Here is a 15698-nt window from a genome sequence, read left to right on the forward strand (position 1 = left end):
AAATCTTGCTTTTATAATAAATATTTCTCTTTAAACATGTCAAAACTGTGCAGTTTTCCTTCTTTCATTATATTGTATAGAAATCCGAATGCACACAATAAAATCACAACTCAAGGATTTGATAATATAAATGTCTCCTCTAGTTTATGTTCTTTTATAACAGTTTTATATACCTTAAGAGTCAATTTCACCTAATATTTATATAACCTTGTTATCTGATACAATTGGCTGTATGGGAATGGGAGGTATTTTCTTTTTAGTGTTTTTCCATGTGTATTTTATGATGGGCTACATAAGTACAATAGCACTCATCTGTGCTGCAAAACAATAATCTCTAAAAGAAGTTAGTCCCAATCTCCCCATTGCAAAGTTTTGAGATGAACTGTAGGTCTTGTAGGACCTTGCCCCTCTAGCAAATAACTTTCTATAGAAGATGGGGATAAAACAGTAACCAACAGAAGCTGTCTTTATCCCTTTGTTTAATAGTATTTGATATTTGTCACACCTGCAATTATTATCAAGCTAGTATTAGGAACAGCTTAAGGTAGGCAGAATAATTCCCTCTATTGGAGTAATAGCTATTTTCAGTTGTTTTGCTAACCTCGCTCTCTTTTTCGCGGGCTTTTGTGATCGCTGTCAATCAAATGCCAACATTTCAGTGAGGAGCTAGCTGCTAGCACCTAGCCTGACAGATATTTTTATTCCACAAAAAGTTAGACATGGAGGAACTTACCTCAACTGTGAAAAGTGAGTAACTGACTCTTTCTCTTGACCCACCTATTTATTTATTAAAGTGTTTTTTCGAAACCATATTGGGTACCAACTGGAGCTGGAGCTTAGTTGTTAATTTAGCTTCCAACCTAGCTAATTCACAAATTGTTAAGTTGCATCTATTATCTGGACGCCCAATAGCTAATAACAGTTTTGTGCCTCTGGTATATTAGCTAAATGTTACTCAGGCCATGGAAGTAATAGTTATTTTTCTAAAAGATAAAGGGAACTAAACAGGCAAAGTCTGAAAATCCCAAAAGTTGTATTATTAAAACTTACTGCTGTTGGGACTATAGCAAGAAAACGTTAGCCAGCAGGCTGCCATCTACATTTGTAAGTACAAATCTACACCTGGGTAACAATTTGAAACTTTTAAAGCAGTTTTTAATGGAGAGTACATTCTCTTTATTCAATGGGTAAAAAGGGTACTTGAAGACCTTATGTGTATTTCAAACAGGGTCTTAGAATTTTTAAAGAAACTGCTTTGTTATAGACTTTTTATACATTTTGTGCAGCCTGATAATACAGATGATTAGAGGCATAAAACTGGGGTTCATGTTATCCACTAAACTGCTCGTGTTATCTTGGTCACCAGCCACAGTGAATTATCGTTATATTTTACATTATTATAACAAGCTAGCCCCCTAACTTGCTAATATGTAAATGAATACTTTTTTAAAATGGCAACTAATTAACCTAATTTGGGATGTATGACTCATACTTCATTTTAGATTATATTCTACCTTAAAAGATGAACAATCATTAATAATTGTCTTAATATTTCAGTGCTAATAGCCTAACATTAAGACACAAGAGAATATCTGAATTATTTTTGAAATGAGAAAGGACATTAATGTAGTCAAACTGGATTTTAAGACAGATTTTTAACTTAAACAAAAGAATAAGAAAGTGGGGTGCTCTCCATGTCCCACACTTTATTGTCTTGCACAAACAGTATCTGGTTTTCTTTATAGTGTAGAAAATTCGGATATTCTTATTGCATGAAAAATCAGATGTCACTTTTCACTTCAGAAGCCAACATGTCCACTGTTACCCTGTTTGTGTCCTGTCAACGTCTGTTTTTGTTGACTTTTTTTTAATACACAGGTCTTACTGAGCTCCTGCTGCAAAAGCAGCTAACAGATTATGATGAAGTGATAGAGAAGCTCTTCTCTGAAGTCCCTGCACTTGAGGCTTTGCCCAAAATACCAGATCCGCAGGTAGACAAAAACATGCCAACTTGTTTAACTATACGCCACAAGTCAGTAGTGATGTAAAGTTATAGTATAACTATAAAACCCCCCAAAAAATAAAATAAAATGAAGAATTAACAAATACTTATTGAATAATTTTTTTTACACCGCTAATATTCTTGTTGCTGAATTAATCTAACCTACTACAAGTTATATGACTGTTGCAATAGTTGCATGAAGTTTAAAGACTTTAATTTAATGTAATATTGTTAATACTCATATACAAGAAGCTGGCATAATTTTTTTTGTTGTCGTGTTTACAGCTGGAGGAGTGTGCCATCAAGCTGTGGAACTGGGGAGTTACTAAGAATGTGGGTGTCACAATAAGTACAATTCAAAAAGCCCAAGGTAAATTTGTATTTGTATTGTTCCACCCCTTATTTTTCGTATTTTGCTAGGAAAATAGGAAATATATACAGAAATGCATTTAAACATACAAATGTGCATGGAAATATATAAGACAAAAACTCAGTCTGTACTATTCTAACAAGTTTCAAAGTTAATATTTGGTATGAGCACCTTTATTGTTCAACCCATCCTAAATTTTAAAGGTTTTTGTAATTTCTTTAAGTAGTCTTCAGGAATAGTTCTCCAGGCTTGTTGAAGGAGATTCAAAGCTCTTCTTTGGAAGTTGGCTGCCTTTTTTCAGTTCTCTGTCAAGATGATCCCACTTTGATCCCATTTTGACTTTAATAATATTGAGGTCTGGACTCTGAGGAGGCCAGTCCAAGACTGATTGTGTTCCACTGTGCATTTTTCTATGCTTTATTACAGTGGTAGTATTTTGGGATCTTCTCTCCTCACATTCAAATACTCTCACTATGCTTACAGTGCGTCATGTTGCATGCAGTCTGTTGTACTGCTGTGAGCCTGAGAACCCAACAGAGGGCACCATTCGCAAGCAGATTCTGGTAAGCAGTACTGAAGGCAGCCTCTGTGAGTGCCCAATGTTTCAGGAGGACAAGGCATGTTTGTCAGTGTCTAATCTTTACAGATGGCCAGCAAAACAGGGAGAACCTGGCTGGACTGCAAAAATCCCCAGATGGCAGATAAATACTTAAGCCTTGCTGTCAAGGTGAAGAAGAAAATAACACTCATACTGATAGTCTCTTAATTCTGTGTAGGTTTTGAAGCAAACACAAATACCATGTTTTTAGAAATGACTCAGAATCTAATATCTCCAGAGCCTTGAAATCCTCTACAGCCAACTGATGTCCAGAGGCAATGGCACAGCTGACATCAGTTCATCCAAGGAGGATGTGGAGAAGGATCTACTTCGAATTCTCTCATACCAAGCAGAATCGGTGAGCTGTGGCGCATGTGATGTTCGACACCTTCGATGTGAATATTTGTTCTTGTGATATTTGGCAGCTTAGGAAGTGCCATTCTGACAGACTTGCAGTGTGAAGTGTGAGACAGCTAAAATGTGAACTGAGAAACAATGAGAGGGGTAAATTTCTGACAGCTAATAGGGAGTATTATATTGTTTGCTGACATTTAATTATAAGTTCAGATCTGTTCTCCTTTACAGGCCATAACTCAAGGCAATAACAAAGAGGCTGTGGCCTACATTCAGCGTTGTAAAGACATGTTGCTGCGACTACCAAAGGATGTAAGAAAAAAGGCCATCTGTTGCTATTATAACAACACTATATATTGATTTTTCACTTTTACACTACATATTGTTATGGGATGTGTGGGGGATGTTAACTGTGATTATACTTTCTCAATACAGACTGCGTACCTCTCCCTAATGTGCTACAACTTTGGAATAGATGCTTACAATGTGAGGAAGTATGAAGACACTGCTTTTTGGTTGAGGTAATATTCTAATGTTCATTTTCCCAAGAAAAATGTTGATAAAGGTTGCAATCGAAGAGAAATGTTTCCGTTTCAGTCAAAGCTATGATATCGGGAAAATGAATATGAAATATGGCCCTGGATCTGAAGTTTTGGTAAGACAGTACAATATAAACTTTCATACAAACATGACTGTCATTTAGAATTACAATTGTAATAAAAGTGATGTTAATTTCCCTACAATAGGCCAAGGCTTTGCGGCTCCTCGCCACTGTTTATTTGGAGTGGGACTGTGAGAAGTTTGCAGAGAAGGCGGTCAACGCTGTTAGCTTAGCAAACAAGGTAAAACATTAGGAATCATTTTTAGATTGTTATTTATATAAGCAGAGGAATCTTCAGCTTTTCAGCTAATTGTGTAATTTGACAGGAATGCGTGAGCACATATGGACTGTACTTAAAGATCAAAATACTCCTGAGATGTGAGTCATCAGACAGTGACTTCAGAGCAGGTTAGTTGATACCACAACCAGAACATATTGAGTTATTTAGACAGAATTTGATTGGTGCTGCAGTGGGTTGTTAGTCTCCAAAGTGATAAAACTGTGGGTTAGGTGTTCTCTTAGAGCTGTTCTGACTACAGTAGCAATAGATACTTATACCGAGAGCCTTGGAAAGAGTTAATATGTCTCTGTAGATGACTTCAGCAGAGTTACAAATGCACATTAAAAAGCATTTTTAAAAATTCATTTTCAGGACTTAATGAGATGCTGGAATCAGAAGTTTCTCTTGAGCTGTGCCTAAGCACAGTGAAACTATTAATCTCTGAAAAGAGGTAAAAATCTTTGTTTGTATGGTAATAATTCCCATTAGTTTTTTGTAGAAATATATAATACAGAAAGAAGCATCTTTTTTTTAAGTCTCAGGCATATTTTATCGATCTGAATATGTCTGTTATTTTTCTAGAGAAGCGCTGGCTTTTGAGTATTTGAAACGTGTGTGTCAGCACTTTGAGACATCCCCTGACCTGGGAACTGCTCTTGTCTTGCACATTGAGCTGCTGCTGCAGAGAGGCAAAGAGCTGCTGGGCAAACAGAAGATTGAGGATGTTATCACTGGTACTTTATTTTTGCTATCAGTACTATAATAAATCTAAATTAAGACAGAAAAAAACTAAATTGCATGACAAATACTATATATTTATCACTGCGTATAGTATTAAAAAGAATGAATAATACTTTAAATGTGCTACTGTATTAGTATGATCATTTTTTTACACCCACATAGGCCACTGTACAGGCAAACAGCTGACCACACAGGCTCTTACAAGTCTCCATGTCTTGCTGTGGGATAAAGCATCCAAGTACTTTGAGGTACACATCTATTCACAATGCATTTTAGAGTCCATACAGACATGCATACTTATAAGCATGTTCACAATCTGCAGTGTTGCTTCACAACAGGCAGGTGGCCACAAAAAGGTCCACCTAACCCTTGTTAGGTATTGTTTGATGTTTCCTTATAAAACAGCATGTGTATGTTAGAAGTTTTCCTATAGTGTTAGTTCTTGTTTTCTGAATTTCCACCATAAGTAAGTAGTTTATTTAGCATAGGTTCAGTGTAGAGCTTTACTTTTCACATGGACAAAAGTTTAACTTTGTGTTTCCAGGCTGGAAGCTATTCTGAGGCTCTTCAGTGGTATAACTACTCCTTAAGTCTCTTCAAGGGAGGTCAAATGGAGCCCAACTTAGCCAAACTGCAAAGAAACAGAGCTTCCTGCTTCCTAAAACTTAAGCAACTGGAAAAGGTAAGAGAACTTGAGGCTGCTGTAGTTGGTAATTTTAAGAACACCAGTATTTATATGTCACTAGTGACAACTGAAGGTGTCCCTGGCATATTTTTTTTTACAGTTACTGCATGCAAATATGTTTTCATCTGTATTAAAAATCTTAATTTTTGTAAGGCCAAAGAAGCAATTAAGGAAGCACAGAGATGTGATCCAGACAACATTTTTACTCAGTTTAGCGTATACAAGGTGGCTGTGCAGGAGAATGAGGCAGAGAAAGGTACCTAAAAAAGATTACTTACTGGGACTGGGGCGCTTTATAAATCATACTAGTGTTGCCATAATAACAGCAATATTTTCACCATATTATTTTTGATGATGTGGCTGATTTATTTATTTTTTGCTAGCCTCAGGTGCATTGCATGCAATGGGACGTCTGTCCAAGAATCCTGTAGCCTGTGAGGACAGACTGCTGGTGTCGGAGGATGCTGCTTCCAATCTCCTGAGTCTGGCTGCTCAGATTGCTCTGGAGGTAGAATTGATCACAGGACTCATTGCTCGTTTCTGTACACCAGTCCTTCAGTTTAGGTCTGATTGAGTTATTATTACATTTCCCAGTCTTATGATGATATAGCGCCTCATCAGTGCTATTTGCAGCTTGGACAGAAACTGGCAGTTTTTGTGAGTGGGAAGTTGATGAGGGATTATGTCCTTGTCACTGAACTCATACTGGTTCCTGTGCAGAAGGGGCTGAGAAGAATAGCATCACTGAGAAGATGATCGAGAATGTTAAACCTTTCCAGGAAAATGTCCAAGCCAGCTGGGATCAAAGATAAAGCTTAAATATTTTTCAACTCTTGTTCGTGTAGACTTATACTGCAGTCCTTCCTCAATAGTTACATACTTTATACTATTATACAAAAAGAGGTGTGACTGTAACTTTCCCCAGCTATTATAATCAATAGTTTCAGTTATTAAATCAGCTTGAATTTTCTTTAGTGTACTATGTGATTCTGATGCGCATCGATAAGTATTGGTGGTGGGTGGCATTAATGGTGATGAGAAAGTTTCTAACTCTGTGACAGAATGGACAACAGGAAACCGCCATGAAAGCACTGGAGATTTTGTGTGAACACTCCAAAGATCAAGCACAGGTTCTGGTTGCTCTGAGGTATGTGAAAACTTAAGGATAACCTAAAAAAAAGAAGCAACATTTTAACCTCACTTTTATTAAAATAGTATCTAACATGAATGATATGATGTGACAGTATGTAGCCAAAAACAGATTGAGTACAGAGCCTTACACATAAGGCTGTTATTAAATAAACATACAGTTACATACACTCATCATGAGCACAAAGAACATTTTAATTTGGTACTTTAATAATTTGAAACCCCGAGTTAATATTCATGGTAACTTAAAAAAATAAAAATAAAGCTTCCACTTGTGAATAATTGCGTTTTTTTTTATTATGTGCTTGCATTCTTATTGTCTTGATTTGGATGCAGTCTTAGATACGTATACATTTGATGCTAATATCTAACTTTGCTAATGGATATCATGTTTGGTTTTTGAGATCTGAAAATAATGACTCATGTTTAAATCTCGAATTGGGTCATGATGGTACTGCGTCACACATTTAGTAGAGGTGGCTCAGAGATTGTATTTAGTCTCATAGTTTTCCACACACCTCTATGATCCACTGACCTATATTCCCTCACATTTTCACTGAAAGTATGTCTCTGTATAATACAGTTAGTAGGTGAAAGAAAGGAGGTCAACGCCAATTTCTTCATTCATCTTTTTAGGTGTTTGGTTCGGCTTGTTCTCTCCACAATAGAAAAATTGAGTGATGAAATAAGGTGAGGCGAGAAAGAGGGAAAATACCAAATGTTTTCATATTTCAAATTGATGCTGATTTAACTGAAAAAAACAACAACAGATCTACATTTCCTACATTCATTCCATGCAGTGATGTAAGTCTGGATGTCTTGCTGCCGCATCTAAAAAAGGGTAAGTGCAAATCCATGAGGGTTTAATTGCATTGTGAGTGGAAGTGTCTCAACTACAGTGTCATGTGTTGTGCGTCATAACCCTCGGATGTTTTCTTTGCCGTCACTTCAGCTCTGCAGACAATTTCACACCCCTCTCACATGACTGTCGATCAACGCACAGAGGAAGCTAACTGGTTCAGAAAGATTGGTGCTAAGATTCTTTCTCTTCTTTTCACTTCAATCTAACGTGGTGTGCTATGACTTAAAATCTTGCAGCACCTTCATTTTGTCTGTGTGCTCATGTGTGTCCTTGTTACAGCTTGGAACTTGGCTTTGCAGTGCGAGAGCAGCCCTGACAAAATGAGAGATTTCTTTGTGCTCTCTTACCAGGCAAGTGTCCTTTTTAGCTTTGTCAGGTGAATTAATCAATGTCTGCTCTATGTGGGTGTAGATCAAAAGCACCTGAACAGGAATAAACATTGCTTTATAAATAGAAACGTATCAGTTTACACTCACAATAATATGTGTTCCTTAACCTTAGCTTTAATGGAATACATACCATTACATTTGGATCTATAAAGTTTGATTTCTGCCAGCGATTTTCTCATGTCTGATTTACATACATGCCCTGATGCCTAAAAGTACCCCATATACAATTATTTTGATCTTATTTATAAGAAATTCAACTTACTAGTGGGCGATCGTGACTCAAGAATTGGGAGTTCGCCTTGTAATCGGAAGGTTGCCTGTTCGAACCCCGGCTTGGACAGTCTCGGTCGTTGTGTCTTTGGGCAAGACACTTCACCCGTTGCCTACTGGTGGTGGTCAGAGGGCCCGGTGGCGCCAGTGTCTGGCAGCCTCGCCTCTGTCAGTGCGCCCCAGGGTGGCTGTGGCTACAATGTAGCTTGCTATCACCAATGTGTGGATGACTGGTTGTATAAAGTGCTTTGGGGTCCTTAGGGACTAGAAAAGCGCTATACTTACTTTGACTTTTGGTTAAACGTAGTCAGAATTTAAATACAGTATTTTAGAAATACTTTCCTACATTATATGTACAAAACTATGGACTTACATGAGCTTTATGACCACTGATCCCCTCTTTGCACCTATAGCAACTTCCACGCTTCTGGGAATGTTTTTTGCAAATGTTGGAGTGTGTCTGTTGGAGTTTCTGCCCATTTAACTATGACTGATGCTGGACATCACAGTCTCCATTTTACTTCAGTCCTAAAGGTGTTTGATGATGGCAGCGAAGACCTACCACACCAAAAATTATCCAGCCACACGTTAATGGACCTGGCTTTGTTCTTTTGGGAATAGTTATGCTGGAAGAGAAAAGGGTCTTTTCCAACCTCTTCCCATAGATTTGGAAGTGCAGAATTGTCAAAAATGTCTTTGTAAGCAGAAGCATTGAGATTTCCCTTCACTACTGCTAGGAGGTCCAGGCAAACCTCAAAAAACAACCCCATAGCTTTATTGAATTCAGTGAATAAGAGGTGTAGCCTAATACTTTTGTCCATGTAGCGTATCATGTGTTAGTTCCTTTGTCATACGTGCTTAAATGTCTATTCACTGTGTCTAAATGTCTATTCTGACAGTGGCTGTGCTGTGTTCTTATTCAAACTGTAAAAACTGAGTCTTTGCTGCCTACAAACGAAATGAACTACAAAAATATAAGCCCACAGATTATGATGTTACTGGAAGATTTTTAAAAGTTCTATTTGTCTATCTGTACTTTGTGCCTACCTGTCAGTCTCAAACTCTTGAAAAAGAGAACTTGATCTCAATGACAGAGCTTTTTTAAATAAAAGAATAAATAAATATTAAGGTTTCTACATGAACCTATAGTTCTCCCAGCTGTGCCCACCTGATCGCACTCTCCTCATGGGCCAGAGGACATGTCTGCTAATGGCTGCTGCTGCTTCTTTGGAGCTCGGCAGGAAGTCTTCTCACCCTACCCAGGTGTGCCACCCACTGCCCATCTCCTACATTTAGCACACTCTCACTCCACATGGATGGAAATTTACCAAGACCAGTGGAGAGGAGAGGTGACTAACAACATCATTGGTGCTAGCGTAGGTGTTTAATTTGAATCCCCCTGCCTTTGAAAAGGAACTAAACACTAGGTGGCGATGATTAATCCAGAATGCTTTGCATGTTTGTCTGGTTCCAGGAGTTCACTCAGACTCTGGAGCACATTCAGATCTGTTCAGAGGTGTGGAAAACCCTGAAAGCATCAGGTGCATTTAGCAGCTACACTATTCAAACTAAAAGCAATTTTTATTTGCAAAGTGTAAACTATTTAAAACACAGAAAAGGAGAGTTAAACACAGTTATATGTTATTAAAAAGCTGACATAATTTTTTAAGTCTACTTCATGAAATTGAGCTATAAAAATGTATTCTCAATTTACAGGAAGCTTTCCAATGGACCCGACAGACTCTCTACTACTGCTGTATGAGTTTGAAGCTCGTGCTAAACTGAATGATCCCATAGTTGAGGCAATACTGGAGTCTGTGTTGGAGCTTGAAAGTGTTGAACCCAAAATGTTAGAGACCATGGCAGGTTAAAAAGACCCTCTATTATTAATCATGTCTGTGCTGAAATACCTAAAGAAACACATCAGTGTTTTCAGTATTCACTCTATGCTCTAATTGTCTTTCCTTTATGTAGCCTTGGCAATGGAGCCTCCAGCCTATTTCCCTCTGCTGTGCAAGAAGGCCTTGAGGGTTGCTCTCTTTCTGCACAAGAAACAACCACAGGCTGACCTGGCGCACTGCAGGCACAACCATCACTACCTTTAGCATTTCATTAATGAGCATTTTTTTTCTTTTTAGATTTTTAATGAATAGGTTATTGACTATTTTTCTGTGTCCTCATCTTAGCAAGTGTGTTCACAGCCTTATCAAGCTGTCCCTCCCAAGTGGCGTGTCAGAGGTGGAGGCCCATGTGCTCGAGGAGGTGTGGAACTACTACGAGGAGGCCCTGTCTATCATTGCAGCCGCAGTGAGTCAGCACCAATCACACACCGACATCCCTCGGCTCCCACCTCCTGTTCCCTCCAACAGGAATGCTCCTGCTATATAATTCACCCCCTCTTTTCCACTCCATGCTTGCCTGCTGTTCTAGAAGCCTCTTTTTATCAATGGGCTATCAGCCGCACTCCAATTAGCAGATGCTTCCATTCACCACCCCTTCCTGCCAATTTGAATGTTAATGCGCTGTACAAGTTGTCACACTGCCGGTGAACTACAGCTCTGAAAGAGACATGAAATTATTGAGACATTATGCAGCTTTAGAGGCAGCGCACATTTCCCCTTTCATATTGAGTTATTACTTGAAAGATGTGGAATTCTTTGGATCAAAGTAAATGGACAAGATTAAAGTGTTGTGAAATATGAATGAACCGTCTCCACTGAGTTTGTTTCATGCTCTGTTTTTATGACTTACAAGCATAAGTAAATGTTAATATACAAATGGACAGGATTTGATGAAAGTTTACTTGGCATTTGCTGCCTCAACCCACTGAAAATGATTTGTACAAGACAGTAACCCAGGTGGCCTTTTGAACATCTTCCTGCTCTTCTCCGTAGCCGGACGACTTCCCAGAGATGGAGACCTTGTGGTTGCTGACTCAGGCTTGGAACACTGGGATTTTGCTGTACAGCTTGGCTCAATACCCCGAAGCTGAGAAGTGGTGTGGCCTGGCCATGAGCTTTGTCCGCCACCTGGGATCTCTACAGGAGAGCTATGAGACACAGGTAGAGGACTGGTGGAGAGAAGGAAGGGGATGAAACACTGGGTTGATAGTAGCTTAAATCATCCTGCTGCTTTGTTAAATACAGATTTTTGGCAGAATTAAATCTACATATCATTGTACAACTCCAGGGTTGCTCATCAAAATACACCAATTATAGTTTTGAAGTTAGCTCAAGGAACTTCACCAGAGGTGATCCTTTAAGTATTGCAGCTTTGTCAAGAGAAAAGTATGGCAATAAAACACAGTCTCATAAGGTTAAACTGGGACACAGCAATGAAAGTAACTGCTCCATTGTATAGAGGTATAAAAAGCTTAGTTATACAGCTGTTATTTATGTACCCACAGATGTCTGGTCTCTACAGCAAAATCCTGGACAGATTGGACAAAGCAAAGAAAAATGTCAACATGAAAGAATAGACAAACAGGTATAGGTCAGCTGTCGGGAGCCTGGTGCACGCCTGTTCTTCGGGGAAACCTACCTACGTTTATTCAGTTCAGTTTTCAACACCCTAACGTTCTCAATGTTATGAGAAACATTTACCAGAAATTCCAGTTTGGTATGTTCTTTTAAATTATTTTAACTGTGGTGTATTCTGGTAGACTAGTACATTCATTTCTGGTCTGATTCTTACCTGAACATTTGTTCTAAGCTCCTATCCATTTATACTTTTCCAACAGAAACTAAAAAAAAATAAATTAAATAAATCTACCACTGCAGTAGTTGTTTTTAAAGCCAATCTGTATCCCAAAGTAGAATAAAAGGCACATTAAAATCATATCTGAGTCACATATTTTATTTTCAAACAAATAAACTCTTGTCAAGTCCCAAAATAAAACCCAAACAAAAGTTGCAGGACTGTGTTCCCTCATGACTAGGACAGGGAAGACCATGAGGCCGAGTGTCCTGATAGGCTGTACTACCTGCAGTGACAGGAAGGAAACTACTGTACAATCAAAGGGTTCATGTTTGCAAGCACTTACTGCACAGATGTGCTATAACATAAACATATCATCACCCAAAAGTACAAACAAGAACCCTGTCCCCCCACCCAAAAAAATAAAAGTATATATGTCGTCATTTCTCTCATCAGAACAAAGACCCTCGTCAATTATACACACACACAGAGGCATTCAGGTTCCATCTTATCACAACCTCAATGGAAAAGTGTAAAATGAAATCAAGTTCTTTGGGCTTTGACATGGCTGACTGAGGTATGAATACCACACACATTGTTAACAGTCAGCTGTATTTCAACTAAACGCCAGAGTGGACCAATTCTAAACCTCTAATAATGTACTGATCAATGCTCCTGCTTCCTGTGATATTGTGTAGGTTTCTGCCTGCATCACTTTATTTTACAATATATTGTTTTTTTTTTTTTTAAAATCTATACACCCAGACACGTTCCACAAGAAATCACATGTAGACAGGCCCTACTTGAGGGAACTGAATTCCCAACTGACTAGTTAGTGTTCCAATAGGCATTTGAAGAGAAATACCAACAATACAGCACATTTGTATGGAAATTATATCTCAAGAGTAGCTCAAACTTTACTTACCTGACATTTGTGGTCTATAAAACATGTTTGTCCCAGTTTGATTCACACATGCATGAAGCACAGGTGAGGGGGATCTGCTGGGGGCTTATTTACATCGTACAGCTACCACACCCTTTGAAACAGTCTGCAAGCAGTTTATAAATGGCTCTGTTCCCTTCGGTAATTCCCTGAACTCTGGTTTTGACACAGGTAATGACAGCTGGTTTAGCAGTGGTGCCTGGCAGGTGGGCACACCTGTTCAGAAAATGCCTGCAGGTACAGGTGCTCTGTGGGTGGGAGAGAGCAAGGGACCCAGGGGTCTAGGTTAACACTTCTTGTTTGGGTCTGGCTCTCTGAGGAGAAAAAAGAAGTATATCCCTTTGCACTCTTCCCAAAAAAAAAAGCTGAGGAAGAAAGCAAAAGCGTTCACAGGGTCAAGGGCCACAGCACTCCTCCTTCAGACGTGCTCTCTCACATGCACACATTAACGTATAGTGCCAAGATATGCATGGAAGGATGGTGCAGGTCATTTCAATCCTGGTGACGCCACAAAGCAAACTCAAAGGTTACCAAACTGATGGCCTTGAACAAGCTCCCAGCCTTGCAGAAAAAAGACAGTACAGCCCGATTACACTGTCCACTTGGAAACAGCTTTAGCTAAGCAACAGTGCCTTTGAGTAGTTTGTTCACATTTGACAACTGTGCAATCGCCCAAACGTGGCTGTTCAGTCACGGGGAAATGGTATCTGTATGTTAAGATTCCTGAGCTGGCCAAGCTCACCCCCAGACGTGCCAAGAGCTCAACACAGTGCTTCAGCACCTGCCAACAATAGATTAAGAATTCATCGATTTATAGATGCACAAAGCGTAGGTTTTCTCAAACCCAACTTTAGTGTTTTTGGTTGGTGGACGGGGGAGGGGGATGGGGGGCAATCGAAAACAGGTTATAGTTACTCTAATATTTAGGACATCCAATACAATTATTGTCTTGTTCTACCCGTTTTAAGGCCACCATCATGGCGGCAGATACGATAGTACCGTGTGACCAATCAGAAGAGAATCCTCTGGGAAGGCAGAGAGTGTAATAGGGTGATCTGCTGCTCAACATGAGTTGGGAGGCTCTGGTTATCCAAATTGCAATCCATTGGCCAAATTCTTCTTTAATTATAAAGGAAGAGGGTTGAAATACAGGGGAGGGAAAGTGCCAACAGAGGCAATTTTTTTTCCTTCTTTTCTTAATCTATTGCACTCAAGTCAGGCCTCCTGACAGTTGGAGGTCACAAATAGGAAAGATTTTCCTCATCAATTGTGTTCAGCCTCCCTCACAGACAACAGGTAGTCACAAAACAGAATTTGTATTTGATGTAAGGCAGTTTGGTGTTTTGCAGAGAGCCCAGTTACACTTCTCTACCCCCGTCCTTTACACAGAGCAGCTAAAAACCACAAGCAAAAAAAATCCCACAAGAAAAAACAAAAAAAACAAAAACAAAACAAAAAAGGAACTAACAGCCCTCCAAATTGACAATTCTAGTGAAGTGTAAAATGTGTAGTTTTTAATATGTAGTAAAATCTCAGTAGGATTTCATCATTTATTTTGTGATTTCATAATATAAATGTAGAGATTCACAACGCACTTCTTCTTGATCTGCCTCCCAAGATGTCTTTATCAGCTGCAGCACAGACAACTGGCAGATGACCAAACAGCAAGCTGGTTTGTGATAAATAGATCAGTTTGTAGGCTCCTCTACTAATTTCCTCAGTCATTATAAACAAGAGAGATGACTCCTTGAACAGTACCATCAGCAGGGCTCGATTTATCCAGTCTTTTTTAGAAAAAAAAGAAAAAACCCTTTATTGGTCTTCAACTTCTTGTCTTGCGTGTCTTTTATAATGTGATTTGATGAACATTTACAAAGTGTTCCAACTTGGTATGATTTGTCTCTGATCCCCTGAAACTTCTTTTTGAATCCCAACTCCTCTCCAGATTTCTGCAAAACCTTCTGATCTTCAGTCAGTCCCAGTTCACGAAAGGATGTATTCCTTTTCCCTTTTGTTTGCGGTTGTCAAATTCCTTTGGAATGGCATTTCCAGTCTTGAATGGATTTGTTGAGAAACTCATGCAGGGGTGTGCACAGTCACAGTAATGGTGATAAGACTTCTTTTTCATTTAGAGAGTAACATAATGATGACACTAAAACTTGATATGAAACATATCTGCAAAAAGGAGGTGAGGAGAGGGGCTATTTGGGCTTGGGTGGGGTCTCTGGGAGGCAGGAGGGGAGCTCTGTGCCGATGCAGAGAGGACGGCAGGAAGCTCAGAGTTTCTCTGAGGAGGGGATCCAGATGTAGGGCCCAGACTGCTCCTCAATGATTAGCTTGATTTTGTTGTAGATCTCCTCTAGTGAGTCACCCTGTACAATAGCTGAAGGCAAACACAAAGGGAGAGAGGTGTGTTATTTGGTTGCATCAGAACTAGAGTCCCCCCACCCCCCAAAAAGTAACCTAATCAAGAAATTCTTCTGTTGATCAATCAATTCAGTTGTTTTATGAAGCCAAAAAGCCAAATCATAAACAAACACACACCATCAGGTCATAAATAAAACTTAAAATCATGGATTGAGATTATTCACTGAGGTCATGGCTCAAGGGAGCTGGAGGGTCAATTTCCTATAGACTTACATACAACCACAGAATTCACTGACTTTAGACTTCAATGACAATAAATAACCAGATCACTGAGAAAAAAAAATCAAAACCTATATCCCAAATTGTAAGTACAAATATTTTTTGTTGGCAA

At 39.0% G+C, this 15698-nt stretch overlaps 2 protein-coding genes across 7 annotated transcripts in view; one reads left to right on the top strand and one right to left on the bottom strand.

Moving 5' to 3' along the window:
* Positions 1-719: 719 nt before the first annotated feature.
* tex11 (testis expressed 11) lies at positions 720-12779 on the top strand (the record flags this gene model as incomplete). The annotated part of the gene is made up of 29 exons (XM_080901350.1): positions 720-747; positions 1879-1991; positions 2288-2372; positions 2856-2935; positions 3019-3099; positions 3209-3328; positions 3556-3636; positions 3760-3845; positions 3922-3979; positions 4071-4166; positions 4252-4333; positions 4578-4656; positions 4788-4939; positions 5109-5194; positions 5491-5628; positions 5785-5887; positions 6015-6139; positions 6693-6778; positions 7417-7470; positions 7581-7621; positions 7733-7810; positions 7922-7992; positions 9451-9564; positions 9776-9842; positions 10018-10167; positions 10276-10384; positions 10488-10608; positions 11196-11363; positions 11708-12779. The coding sequence occupies 29 exons, from the start codon at positions 720-722 to the stop codon at positions 11777-11779; spliced, it is 2724 nt and encodes a 907-aa protein (XP_080757476.1). The 3' UTR covers positions 11780-12779.
* dlg3 (discs, large homolog 3) overlaps positions 12141-15698 on the bottom strand; it is an 81137-nt gene continuing 77579 nt past the window's right edge. For all 6 annotated transcript variants that reach the window (XM_080901345.1, XM_080901349.1, XM_080901348.1 and 3 more), the window contains one exon: positions 12141-15323. In XM_080901345.1, the coding sequence (XP_080757471.1) occupies positions 15217-15323 (107 nt within the window). In that variant the 3' untranslated portion in view covers positions 12141-15216. The remainder of the gene's footprint in view (positions 15324-15698) is intronic.

The sequence above is a fragment of the Rhamphochromis sp. 'chilingali' genome (assembly GCF_963969265.1).
Source record: "Rhamphochromis sp. 'chilingali' genome assembly, chromosome: 13".
NCBI classification, from domain to species: domain Eukaryota; kingdom Metazoa; phylum Chordata; class Actinopteri; order Cichliformes; family Cichlidae; genus Rhamphochromis; species Rhamphochromis sp. 'chilingali'.